This window comes from Thamnophis elegans, chromosome 9, assembly GCF_009769535.1.
Source record: "Thamnophis elegans isolate rThaEle1 chromosome 9, rThaEle1.pri, whole genome shotgun sequence".
Lineage (NCBI taxonomy): Eukaryota > Metazoa > Chordata > Lepidosauria > Squamata > Colubridae > Thamnophis > Thamnophis elegans.
This window is the reverse complement of record NC_045549.1, coordinates 9,388,013-9,400,944: the sequence shown is the minus strand read 5'-3', so window position 1 is coordinate 9,400,944 and position 12,932 is coordinate 9,388,013. Positions and strand designations below refer to the sequence as shown.

The following is a 12,932-nucleotide window of genomic DNA, read 5'->3' as shown; positions in this document are numbered from 1 at the left end:
CCCCCTGTGGCCTGTTTTTGGTGCCAGGAGGCTGCAGGAAAGCCTGTTGGTCCAAATCGGGGTACGGGGGGGAGGTTGTGCCTGCATGCGCGGGGTGGGGGGAGCATGGTGCACACATGTGCAGGGGGGCAGGTCACATGGGGGATGTCACGCGCGCTTTGCATTATGAGTGTGAGCATGCACATGTGATGACAAAAAGGTTAGCCATCCCTGGCCTATTGTCCTTAATACTGGTAGTCCTTGACTTACAACAGTTCACTTAATGACCATTCCTAGGTACAACGGCACTGAAATAAAAATGACTTATGACTGTTTTTCTCACTTACGACCATTGCAGCATCCCTGTGGTCATGTGATTTACATTCAGATGCTTGACAACTGCTTCATACTTACGACGGCGATCCTCTTTTATGACCCCATCTGACAAGCAAAGCCAATGGGGAAGCCAGATTCATTTAGCGACCGTGCTACTAATTGAATAACTGCAGCAATTCACTTAACAGCTGCGGCAAGAAAAGTCCTAAAATGGGGCAAAAAATCACTTAACCGATGTCTCATTTAACAACATGAATTCTGGGCTCAGTGATGGCCGTAAGTCGAGGACTACCTGTGTTTTCCTTGGGTTCCAACTGTTTTGTCTCGCACCGTCATTAGGAAAAAGTGGCCTGCGAATAAACTGCCGTTAGATATTTATGAGGAATGCTGTTACTTTTTTTTTTCTTTCAAAAACCTAAATTAATTCCCACCTTCCACCCCCAAAATAAAATGTTCTTCGATTTTCGTCAGGAGGAAGAAGATCCTTTGCCTTCCAAAAAGTGGCCGACAGTGGATGCTTCCTACTATGGTGGACGAGGAGTTGGTGGGATTAAAAGAATGGAGGTGAGTTGCGTGGAATTGAACCCTGCAGTACGAGATGTGACATCTCTTTTTTTTAAAAGTCATTTTTATTTATTTATATATAAATATTTTGAAGACAGTGTATTGTCCAGGCACTTCATTTTACAAAAGAAAAAGAACAGCAGATATACTGATCGTGATAATGATAATACACCTAATGATTATAGCAATATTTATCATTATATTAGCTTATTTATGATCATATTGATTACCGTATTTTTTGGGACTATAAGACGCACTGGAGTATAAGATGCAACAAGATTTTGAAGAGGTAATTTTTTTTAAAAAAGAGTTTTTGCCCTCCCCGACCCCCAGGAGCACTCTGCAGGCCACCCAAACCCTCTGCATGCCCCATTTATTGTGAAAAACGGACATGTAGAGAGTTTGAGAGGACTGCAAAGTGCTCCTGGGGGTTGGGGAGGGCAAAAATGTGACATGTGGAAGGTTTGGGAGGCAAAAAACGAGCAAAAACGGTCCATTATTGGCGAAAATGGGCCCTTTTTTTGGAAAAAAAAGGTGTGCAGAGCGTGGGAGGCCTGTAGAATGCTCCTGGGGGCTGGGGAGGGCAAAAAATGAGCAAAAAAATGGCCCGTTTTTCATATCATAACTTTCTGATATTATACCTGTTGTACCCATGTCGTATGAGTTAAGGGGAGGGAGACAGCTTCACACTTTGGAAGGGGCATGGCCAGTGGTGGGATTCAAATAATTTAACAACCAGTTCTCTGACCTAATGACCAGCTGGGGTAGGCGGGGTCAGTGGTCATGTGACTGGGTGGGCATGGCCAACTCAATGTCACTCAGGTCAACGGGCCCGTCGCTTTAGCTGTTACAATGTAACAAGGGTTAACTGGAGAGGCAGTTTCTGTAAGCCGGGCAATAAAGAGGAGGCTAGAAACAACACCAGAATGTTTCCTTCCTGCCTTCCTTACAGGATTAGCCCTGTGAAGTGGGGAAAAACAAAATGAAATTTCTTCCAACAACCGGTTCTCCGAACTGCTTAGTAAGTTATCAACCGGTTCTCCCGAATAGGTGCGAACCGGCTGAATCCCACCACAGGACGTGGCTGACAGGCGACCCTGGTACTCTGTGTTGCCGGGTGTGAAGCTAAGCCAGGCCAATTGGGCTTCTACTTTGGTGGGAGAACAGCTGAGCTTCCCGAATTGTCAGGTTCAGTTGGTAATGATTGCAAGACCTTGTGCGGCTTCCATGGAACCTGATGGGTTTGGAAGGACGTAGAATATCAAGAGATGGCAGCAACCTCTCTGGGCTCTTGTATTATTGATTAATGATACCAGTTTTATGATTGCGAAGTGCACGGCCTTGAGGACTTTTGCTAGAAAGCAGCTGTGACTTTGGGTCTCCTCCAGGAATTGAGGTTGGAGTAGAAATTATAAGGATGCCTGCAAAGCATGATGACCTCATTAGAGCCATTGGGTGGTCCATTGTTTTTTTCCCCACTGCTGTGAGAATCGGTCCTGACCTGCTCTTTACAGCAGTTCTATGCTTGCTGTGCTCTGATTATTCCAATAGTATGAATAAGTAAAGTTGGACCATAAGGAAGGCTGAGCACCAAAGAATGGAGGCCTTTGAACTCTGGTGCTGGAGAAGACTCCTGCGAGTCCCTTGGACTGCAAGGCGATCCAACTGGTCAGTCCTAGAGGAGATCAACCCTGACTGCTCTTGAGAAGGCCAGATCCTGAAGATGAAACGTGAAGATTGCTATCATGTTGCCCCTAGTCTTTATTTTCATTAAATTAGAAATACCCAAGAAATGGCCAAGAAATCAAAAGATACTTGCTCCTGGGGAGGAAAGCAATGGCAAATCTAGACAGCAGACTAAAAAGCAGAGACATCACCCTGCCAATAAAAGTGCATATAGTCAAGCCTTTGATTTTCCCAGTTGCAATGGATGGCTGTGAAGGTTGGACCATAAGAAAGGCTGAGCGCCAAAGAATGGAGGCCTTTGAACTCTGGTTCTGGAGAAGACTCCTGCGAGTCCCTTGGACTGCAAGGCCATCCAACCGGTCAGTCCTACAGGAGATCAACCCTGACTGCTCTTTAGAAGGCCAGATCCTGAAGAGAAAACTCAAAGACTTTGGCTACCTAATGAGAAGGAAGGACTCCCTGGAGAAGAGCCTCATGCTGGGAAAGATGGAGGACAGAAGAATAAGGGGACGACAGAGAATGAGGTGGCTGGATGGAGTCACCCAAGCAGTCGGCGTGAGTTTAAGTGGACTCCGGGGGATTGGAGAGGACAGGAAGGCCTTGGGGAACATTGTCCGTGGGTTACAATGGGTCTGTTTATTTTTTGATCAGCACCCACATCAGCACAGATGAACTCTTAAAGATTAACATCAGACCAACCATATCCCAATCAAGGAACTGTCAAAAAGCTAATAGTAAACAGCCCCACCAAAGAACTTCCGAGATAACTCCCATCAACACCAACAGAGTGAGCCACTGGAATATAAACTGAGAGCAAACCCAACTCCTTACTAGCATGATGATGTTACCTAGTTTGGTAATGTTGAGAGAAATACCTCAAGGCTGATGGGAAAGATGGTTTAACGGTGAAGCAGAACCGCCAAGCACATGTGATTCTGGGTAGCTGACCACATGGAGTTGACAGTGAGGATTATTTATATCCTCTCTTGGGCCTTGCCCTTGAGCTTCCTGTTCCTGTGCGGGAGCATGTGTTCTATTGGCTGTTGTAGGGGTCATAGCCAACTTTGTAGGTTGTCTAAGTTAAGTTTGGTTGACGCCTGGAGGGTGTAGTGCAACTGAGGTGATGCAATGAAGCAGCTTGTGTTCTGAAAGGGTGCTGGGCAATTCCTATTATGGCTGAGGGCTAATCCTACCTTTGTTGGATCTTGGGTGAGGGTATTTGCTTATGAACAGAGCTATCTATCTTTTTAAGTGCGGACATCTGCTGGGGGCTATTGAGTAAGCTGGGGGCTATTAAGAGTGAGTCTGCTTCCTGCCTCTAAAAAAAAACCCACCATGTTTCTCCACTTCTCATCCAGGGAAATGTAATCTTCTGCCTTTTTAATATTTCCTAAAATATTTCATTCTTCTAGGAGGGTTGACTTCCCTCAACTCTGAATGGCAAGAGGGGGCCAGCTTCTTGTGTTCAAGTCCATGGCCAAGTCTGATACGGAGATTTGTTTCGTTTAGGTTCGTTGGGGTGACAAAGGGTCAACTGAGGAAGGAGCTCGGCTAGAGAAAGCGAAAAACGCAGTGGTGACGCTCCCCGAGGAAGGAGATGAACCAATTCCGAACAGACCACCAAAACCAAGACCTACCTCAATGCCCTCCCAGGAAAAATGGTACACACCCATTAAGGTACTTGATGATCCCTTTAATCATTGAATATATCATATTTTCTTTGTATTTGTTTCATTCGTTCATTCATACAATTCATTCATACAATTCATTCATACAATTCATTCATTCATTCAATTCATTCAATTCATTCAATTCATTCATTCATTCATTCATTCATTCATTCATTCATTCCATGTCTGTGGCCACACCCAGCTCAGTCAATGACTCCAGGTGGCTCATGGTTCAGAAATATATTACATTTTTTTTTTAAAAAAAGCCATTTTAAAACAATAAAAACAGTTAAAGCAAATAAAAACACATTAAAACCAACTGTCAGAACTCTCCATTAGATAATTAGGAAAGAAGACCACGAGACTCCATGAGTAGAAATCAAGTGTACTTTTACTAATTATAAATGATTAAAGGCATAGCGAAGCGAAGATTTAGGCGCGAAAGCGATTGATATATAGAATAACCCATACCCCTCCCCTTGGCATCACAGTTACAGTCCAATCATAATTCTCCCAAGTGTCAGGTGTGAGATAACTTCAAAAGGCATCACGAAGATGGAATGGAATGTCGGTGCCGTTAGTCCTGGCGGGAATCTCCTACGCATGCGTAGTCCGACAGGCAGCTGAGCTCCAGAATCTTCCTCCAGCACAATTAGTAACCCCTCCCAAATACCATGCCCTCCCTCCCCGTTTCATGGCAGCCGAAGCAGCAGCAAAGCAGAGGCTGACACCATCTAATTTACACAAGAGCAAGATATTTGACCTGTTAGCCAAATATGGGTAGTCTTAGACTTAGAACAGTCTGTTTAGTGACCATTTAAAGCTCCAGCGGCACTGAAAAAATGTGACATTTCCATTTTTTACACTTAACGACTGTTGCAGCATCCTCACGTGATTTACATTCGTATGCTGCATAACTGATTCACATTTATGACGGTTACAGTCTTAGAAGGTTCTTTTGCAACCTTCTAACAAATAAAGTCAATGGGCAAAACAGATTTCACTTAACAACCATGTTACTCATTTAACAACTGCAATGATTTGCTTAACAAATGCAGCAAGAAAAGTCGTAAAAATGGGGCAAAACTCACTTAACAAATGTCTCATTTAAGCCACATAAATTTTGGGTAAAGGTAAAGGTTCCCCTCACACATACCTGCTAGTCATTCCTGACTCTAGGGGGCGGTGCTCACCTCTGTTTCAAAGCCGAAGAGCCAGCGCTGTCCAAAGACGTCTCCGTGGTCATGTGGCCGACATGACTAAATGTTGAAGGCGCACGGGACACTGTTCCCTTCCCACCAAAGGTGGCTCCTATTTTTCTACTTGCATTTTTATGTGCTTTCAAAACTGCTAGGTTGGCAGAAGCTGGGACAAGTAACGGGAGCTCACTCCGTTACACAGCGCTCGGGATTCGAACCGCTGAACTGTCGACCTTTCTGATCGACGAGCTCAGCGTCTTAGCCACTGAGCCACCGCCTCAAGAGCTACCTGTATACATATTTGAAAGCTTGCCCTATGGAGTCAATCATTTTGAAAATAAACTGAGTTTAGGATTACTCGGAAAAGCTTTGTTTGATCTTAGCCTGTATGTTTTAAAAGCCCGGAATTAGGAATTTCCAACTCATTGAACACACCGTTAGGAAGTACTTACTCATGCATCATTGGCTCAATGTGTTCCCATTAAAGAGAATTGATACCTAATGGCCTCCCATTTAAGGAGCGGTGGTTGTCCTGCAGCGTCATTTGGCTGGAGAGGATGCCCGAGACATATTCAAGGATGGTTAATGGGTTGGGGGAATGGTTCTCACCTCTGCCAACTCATCCTAAGTCTTCCTGGGTTTCTCTTTACAGGGTCGGCTGGATGCCCTTTGGGCTTTGCTAAGGCGGCAGTACGACAGAGTGTCTTTGATGCGACCGCAGCAAGGAGATGAGGTTGGTGAACAGCTGTATCTGGGGGGGGGGGGGTTCCTCAGCGCCTTGAAGGATGTGCTCAACTGCTTCTTTAGCTTTTTGGGAGTGCTTGGGATGCTTTAGTGCAGAGGAAGAAATTTCTGATGGTACTATAGGAGTTGTATGTATGTCTAGATCTTCTGCCCCCATGTAGTACGGCTGTATTATTATTTTTCCTTCTCATCTTTTCTGCTACCTTCTCCTATTGGGACCTGCTGATTATATTACCTTGTGGTTTATATGTACTGTATACTTGTTTGTATATAGATGTAGTTTGTATGTGTGTATGTACACTGATTATGTTACTTCGTTGTTTTTATGTACACTCAGAGCTTAGGCACCAGAGGCAAATTCCTTGCATGTCCAATCACATTTGGACAGTAAAGCTGTTCTGTTCTTCTGTTCTACCCTAACTACCCTACCCTACTCTATTCTACCCTATTCCTATTCTGTTCTGTTCTGTTCTATTCTATTCTACCACACTCCTACCCCTATTCCTTGTTCTGTTCTGTTCTACCCTACTCCTGTTCTGTTCTATTCTATTCTACCACACTCCTACCCCTATTCCTACCCCTACTCCTTGTTCTGTTCTGCTCTACCCTACTCCTGTTCTGTTCTGTTCTATTCTATTCTACCACACTCCTACCCCTATTCCTACCCCTACTCCTTCTTCTGCTCTACCCTACTCCTGTTCTGTTCTGTTCTATTCTATTCTACCACACTCCTACCCCTATTCCTACCCCTACTCCTTGTTCTGTTCTGCTCTACCCTACTCCTGTTCTGTTCTGTTCTGTTCTATTCTACCACACTCCTACCCCTATCCCTACTCCTTCTTCTGCTCTACCCTACTCCTGTTCTGTTCTGTTCTGTTCTATTCTATTCTACCACACTCCTACCCCTATTCCTACCCCTACTCCTTCTTCTGTTCTATCCTACTCCTGTTCTGTTCTGTTCTATTCTATTCTACCACACTCCTACCCCTATTCCTACCCCTACTTCTTGTTCTGTTCTACCCTACTCCTGTTCTATTCTATTCTATTCTACCACACTCCTACCCCTATTCCTACCCCTACTCCTTGTTCTGTTCTGCTCTACCCTACTCCTGTTCTGTTCTGTTCTATTCTATTCTACCACACTCCTACCCCTATTCCTACCCCTACTCCTTGTTCTGTTCTGTTCTACCCTACTCCTGTTCTGTTCTGCTCTATTCTATTCTACCACACTCCTACCCCTACTCCTTGTTCTGTTCTGTTCTATCCTACTCCTACTCCCTATTCTACTCTACTCTACCTCCTACTCCTACTTGTACCCTACTCCTACTCCTTATTCTGTTCTGTTCTACCCTACTCCTACTCTCTATTCTGTTCTGTTCTGTTCTATTCTCTAGTTCTAGTTCTAGTACTAATACTATACCATGAATATCTTGTATGATGTGAAAACTATTTTCTTTTTTTTTTTGGATGGAACATTCACACGTTTGATTATCTAACTAGAGCTCCTTATTAGATAGGATGGCTTTCCCCCACTATTTGACATAGCACCTATTATTCAGTTGAGTACTTCCAGATGTTTTATTACTTGCTTGCTTATCTGTTGGCCTTGTCGATCACTTCTGTGGCAAACAGCTCTGAGAAGGAATGATGAAAACGGCATTAACAGTGTGTTTGGAAAGCAAGAGATTGGGAATAGGAAGTGTAAGATGCTATCTGGTGAAGAGGAGGAATAGGTGTATTCATCTGTAGTGTAAATTATGAACTAGCCTTGTGTTTTGTTCCCACAACATCCAAAACTATGATTCTAGCCTCCTCTTCTGACCCATGCTTCAAGCTTCGGTGGTAGCTGATCATATAATGCAGGGGTCTCCAAACTTTTAAGACTTGTGGACTTCAATTCCCAGAATTCCTCATGGCTGACTGAGGAATTCTAGGAGTTGAAGTCCTCAAGCCTTAAGATTGCCACGATTGGACACCCCTGACCTTAGTGCTTTGAAATCTAGGAAGTATCCTCTGGGTAATGCTGTCCATGTGACTCTCCTTGTGTGTATGAATCAGGAATTATTATCTGATGAAGGGAACTAATAATGTTACTTAGTTGGGTAATGAAATGCCTGCAAGAAAACAACCAAATTCAAGGGAGCACCAGGACCCTCCAGTTCAACCCTGAGTTACAAATATTATTTTCTATGACAAACCTTTTTCAGCCTAGTGACCTCTAGTTACTTTGAGTTTGCAACCTTTAGAATTTCTGGTTATCAGGAATATTATGAGTTGTCACCAGTGGTGGGTTTCAAAATTTTTTTGAACCTACTCTGTGGGTGTGGCCTCCTTTGTGGGAGTGGCTTGCCACCCATGTGACCTGGTGGGAGTGGCTTGCTGGCTATATGTTTTCTTTCTTTCTTTCTTTCTTTCTTTCTTTCTTTCTTTCTCTCTTTCTTTCTCTCTCTCTCTCTCTCTCTCTTTTCTTCCTTTTGTCTCTCTGAACCTTTTTCCTTTTTTCCTTTCATCTCTTTTTCTTTCTTTTTTCTTTCTTCCTTTCTTCCTTTCTTTCTCTTTCTTTCTCTGTGTGTGTGTGTGTGTGTGTGTGTGTGTGTGTCAGTGGTGGGTTTCAAACTTTTTTGGAACCTCTTCTGTAGGTGTGGCCTGCTTTCCGGGTCCACTGGTGGAACCTCTTCTAACCGGTTTGGTAGATTTGACGAACCGGTTCTACCGAACAGGTGCGAACTGGTAGGAACCCACCTCTGATTGTCACCCAAAAACACATCTGAAGGATGCCTAGTTCTGGGCAAGTTAGTGTAGATCTTAAAAACGGAGATTTGTTCTTGGACTTTTAATTTTGTCTTCTTTTGAGGGTCATAAGACAGACTTCCTGGATTGTGTATCGTGAATAGTCAGGGAGGAAACTTGTCAATAACGTTGGCATTAGTAGGTAGTACGATGTGTAGAAACTCTCACGTAGTATGTTTAAAAAGCCGGTGACGGTGAATGAAAGGAGCCAGAAAGTTAGCCGAGCTTTCAAAAACTCTTTAAGGGAGAATTCATCAAGATTTCAGTGTTCAGTAACACTGCTTTTGAAATTGAACAAGTTAAAGGCAAGACTGGGATATCATTCAAATCCTTTGAACATCTTTCATTCATGCCACCGGTGCTTTCAGAGACAGGTGGTGGAACTGCACATTAACTGGGCAATTTTCTCCAGGTGTCATCAGCAAGAAGCTCTGTTGAAACCCATTACTTTCAGGGGAATCCTGCTAAAAAAATGAATCTGTTAAATGGTTCAAAGAGACCCACTTCTGGGGCAGAAGTGCTTTTGTCAATTGATTTCTCCTTAAATAACTGGAGAATAGAATGGAATGGAATAGATGGAATAAAATAGATGGAATAGAATAGAATAGATGGAATGGGATATGAATAGAATAGAACAGAACAGAACAGAATAGAACAGAACAGAATAGATGGAATGGGATATGAATAGAATAGAATAGATGGAATGGGATATGAATAGAATAGAATAGAATAGAATAGAATAGATGGAATGGGATATGAATAGAATAGAATAGAATAGATGGAATGGGATATGAATAGAATAGAACAGAACAGAACAGAATAGAATAGAATAGAATAGATGGAATGGGATATGAATAGAATAGAACAGAACAGAATAGAATAGAACAGAACAGAATAGATGGAATGGGATATGAATAGAATAGAATAGATGGAATGGGATATGAATAGAATAGAATAGAATAGATGGAATGGGATATGAATAGAATAGAACAGAACAGAATAGAATAGAACAGAACAGAATAGATGGAATGGGATATGAATAGAATAGAATAGATGGAATGGGATATGAATAGAATAGAATAGAATAGATGGAATGGGATATGAATAGAATAGAACAGAATAGATGGAATGGGATATGAATAGAATAGAATAGAATAGATGGAATGGGATATGAATAGAATAGAATAGAATAGATGGAATGGGATATGAATAGAATAGAACAGAATAGATGGAATGGGATATGAATAGAATAGAATAGAATAGATGGAATGGGATATGAATAGAATAGAATGGAATAGAATAGATGGAATAGAATAGAATAAAATAGAACAGAACAGATGCAATGGGATATGAATAGAATAGAATGGAACTGAATAGAATAACAAAACAGAATAATACAGTACAGTAGAATAGAGTACTAGAGTAAAGTAGAATAGAATAGAATAGAATTATTTATTGGCCAAGTGTGATTGGACATACAAGGAATTGGTCTTTGTTGCATATGCTCTCAGTGTACATAAAAGACAAGATACATTCGACACGAATCAAAAGGTACAACACTTAATGATAGCCACAGGGTACAATTAAGCAATCAAGTCATACTAGGAAACCATCAATATAAATCGTAAGGATACAAGCAACAAAGTTACAATCACACAGTCAAAAGTGGGAGGAGATGGGTGATAGGAACAATGAGATGCAGACTTAGTAAATACTTTGACAGTGTTGATGGAATTGTTTGTTTACCAGAGTGGTGGTGTTCAGGGAAAAACCTGCCCTTGTGTCTAGTTGTTCTGATGTGCAATGCCCTATAGCGTCGTTATGAGGGTAGGAGTTGAAACAATTTATGCCCAGAACTTCCAGTGTTGGAGCATTCACAACTTCTGGAGGCAAGTTGTTCCACTGATTTATTGTTCTAACTGTCAGGAAATTCCTCCTTAGTTCTAGGTTGCTTCTCTCCTTGATTAGTTTCCACCCATTGCTTCTTGTCCTGCCCTCAGGTGCTTTGGAGAATAGCTTGACTCCCTCTTCTTTGGGGCAACCCCTAAGATATTGGAACACTGCTATCATGTCTCCCCTAGTCCTTCTTTTCATTAAAGCAGACATACCCAATTACAGCAACCGTTCTTTATATGTTTTAGCCTCAAGTCCCCTAATCATCAGCCCTGCCTCCCCCCCCCAACTCATTCCTCATTTCACTGGTAAACATTTGGTGGAAGGCAAGAGAAAAGAAAGCCTTTTCAGTTAATTGCAGGAAATTGGTTGTTGGCTAGCTAGGGAGTCAAAGATGATCATTGAATGGGGATTTGCAAAGTTGTAAATGCATACTCCCTATCTGGGGAAAACCCACGTTTTATACCCTGAAGGAAAATTTATTTGTGTATTCATAAGTTCCTCCAGCACAGACATTTCTTCAGAGCCTCGCGCGATTATAAATCTGGAAACGGAGCCTTCTCCCCTTCCCGTGAGGCTGAAATGCCACCGAACCCAAAAACCCGTTCGTGCCATCCCACCTTTGCTCTTCTCCCATCAGAATCCCGGCTCTCCCCCTTGGCCCATTGAAGTTGAAGCACGAAGAAGAATCGGGAGGAGGAGAAAAGCCCCTTCTCCCCTCCTCCTCCTCCTCCTCCTCCTCCATTTGCGCCCCCCAAATCCCTCATTCCTTTCTTACAAATGCCAGCTATTAATGGGCGGGGGGGAAGGCCGGCTTGGTTTGAGAGCTGCCTTCCATTGATCAGAAAATGGCTTTGATTGCAGATGGAACCCCTCGGAGTCATAAATTTTTCAGCCGGCACTTGGTGAGGTGAGCGCAGCCTGCACAGGTGCGAGTTAGCAGGTTGTCCCTGGCATCTGTTCCAGGCAGTGGCTTCGGTTTGCCTCCGCCTGCAGGGATACCTCTGGGTTGTCAGCAGATCTAGTTAAGGAGGAAGAACGGGGCTGTTTGGTCTCCACATTTGCTGCCTGAGGCGGGGCTGAACCACGAAAAGGTAGACTGGAGATGGACACAGCTGCGCTCCCAAACTTGCCCGAGGCACGAATAGGAAAAAACCTAATGTAGTTTGACTCCCGTCATGGCGGGCAGAGAAGCAAAGGAAGCCGCTACAGAGAAGTGCAATGCGGTAACATCTGCCACCAAATTTCCAGGGAGTAAGGAAGGATGGAGAGTGGGGGGCCCAAGCCCCCCTCTCTCTCTCCCTCCCCCTCTCCTCCTCCTCCTCCTGCTTAGCTCACACGGAGCCACAAACTCTTTTGAAGACCTTCCCTCAAACATCTGGAGGTCATCCACAGGAGCTCTTGCCTTTTCACAGCCGGCTTTGTTGACTTGATCGGAGTTAAGTTTCTTTTTGGAACCCCCCAAGAAGATCATTTATAAGTGGGACTCCTCCTCCGCGTGTGCTCAGAGGCCCTGGCTAATTATTTCCCATCAAGGAGAGAAGAAGAAGAAGAGAAGGGAAGGGTGCGATGCTTTGGAAGCTGTTTTGTTGAAAATAAAACAGAAATAAAACACGAGTCCGTTCTCCTAGAAAGCTCCTTGAATTTAATTGAGGTTCCTCTTCACCTTCCAACCACTGCAGCCGCTTTAGGGAGGGTTTTTAAAATTTTTTATAAAGCACTGTCGCAACGACATCTTGACATGCTGTTAGAAAAGATGGCGTCGGCTGTTCTTTTCTGCCTCTTCCTCGGGGTGTCTTTTGAGTGGGTTGGGGGGCAACCGTAGACAGAAAGTTGGCACGAAGTTCAGTGTGAGCATGAGGTTTCTTTTGCTGCTAATCTGAGCTGGCTCCTGCACGTTGATTTATGAGATCAGGATTGACACACAGACACCTAAATTACTCACTTTTCTTTTGCGGGGACGGGGGGGGGGGGACGACACACGGGGACACATGGGACTACAACTCTTTTTGTTCGGTTCTTCTTTGTGGCATTTTGCTTTGGGTTGAAAACTTATTGCCATATTTGTCTG

At 43.5% G+C, this 12,932-nt stretch overlaps 1 protein-coding gene across 1 annotated transcript in view; it reads left to right on the top strand.

The window, feature by feature from the left end:
• Positions 1–12,932, top strand: part of ANTXR2 (ANTXR cell adhesion molecule 2) — a 173,666-nt gene that overhangs the window by 93,799 nt on the left and 66,935 nt on the right. Inside the window, exons 14-16 of the mRNA XM_032224554.1 lie at positions 787–879; positions 4,075–4,242; positions 6,087–6,167. Coding sequence (XP_032080445.1) covers positions 787–879; positions 4,075–4,242; positions 6,087–6,167 — 342 coding nt within the window. The remainder of the gene's footprint in view (positions 1–786; positions 880–4,074; positions 4,243–6,086; positions 6,168–12,932) is intronic.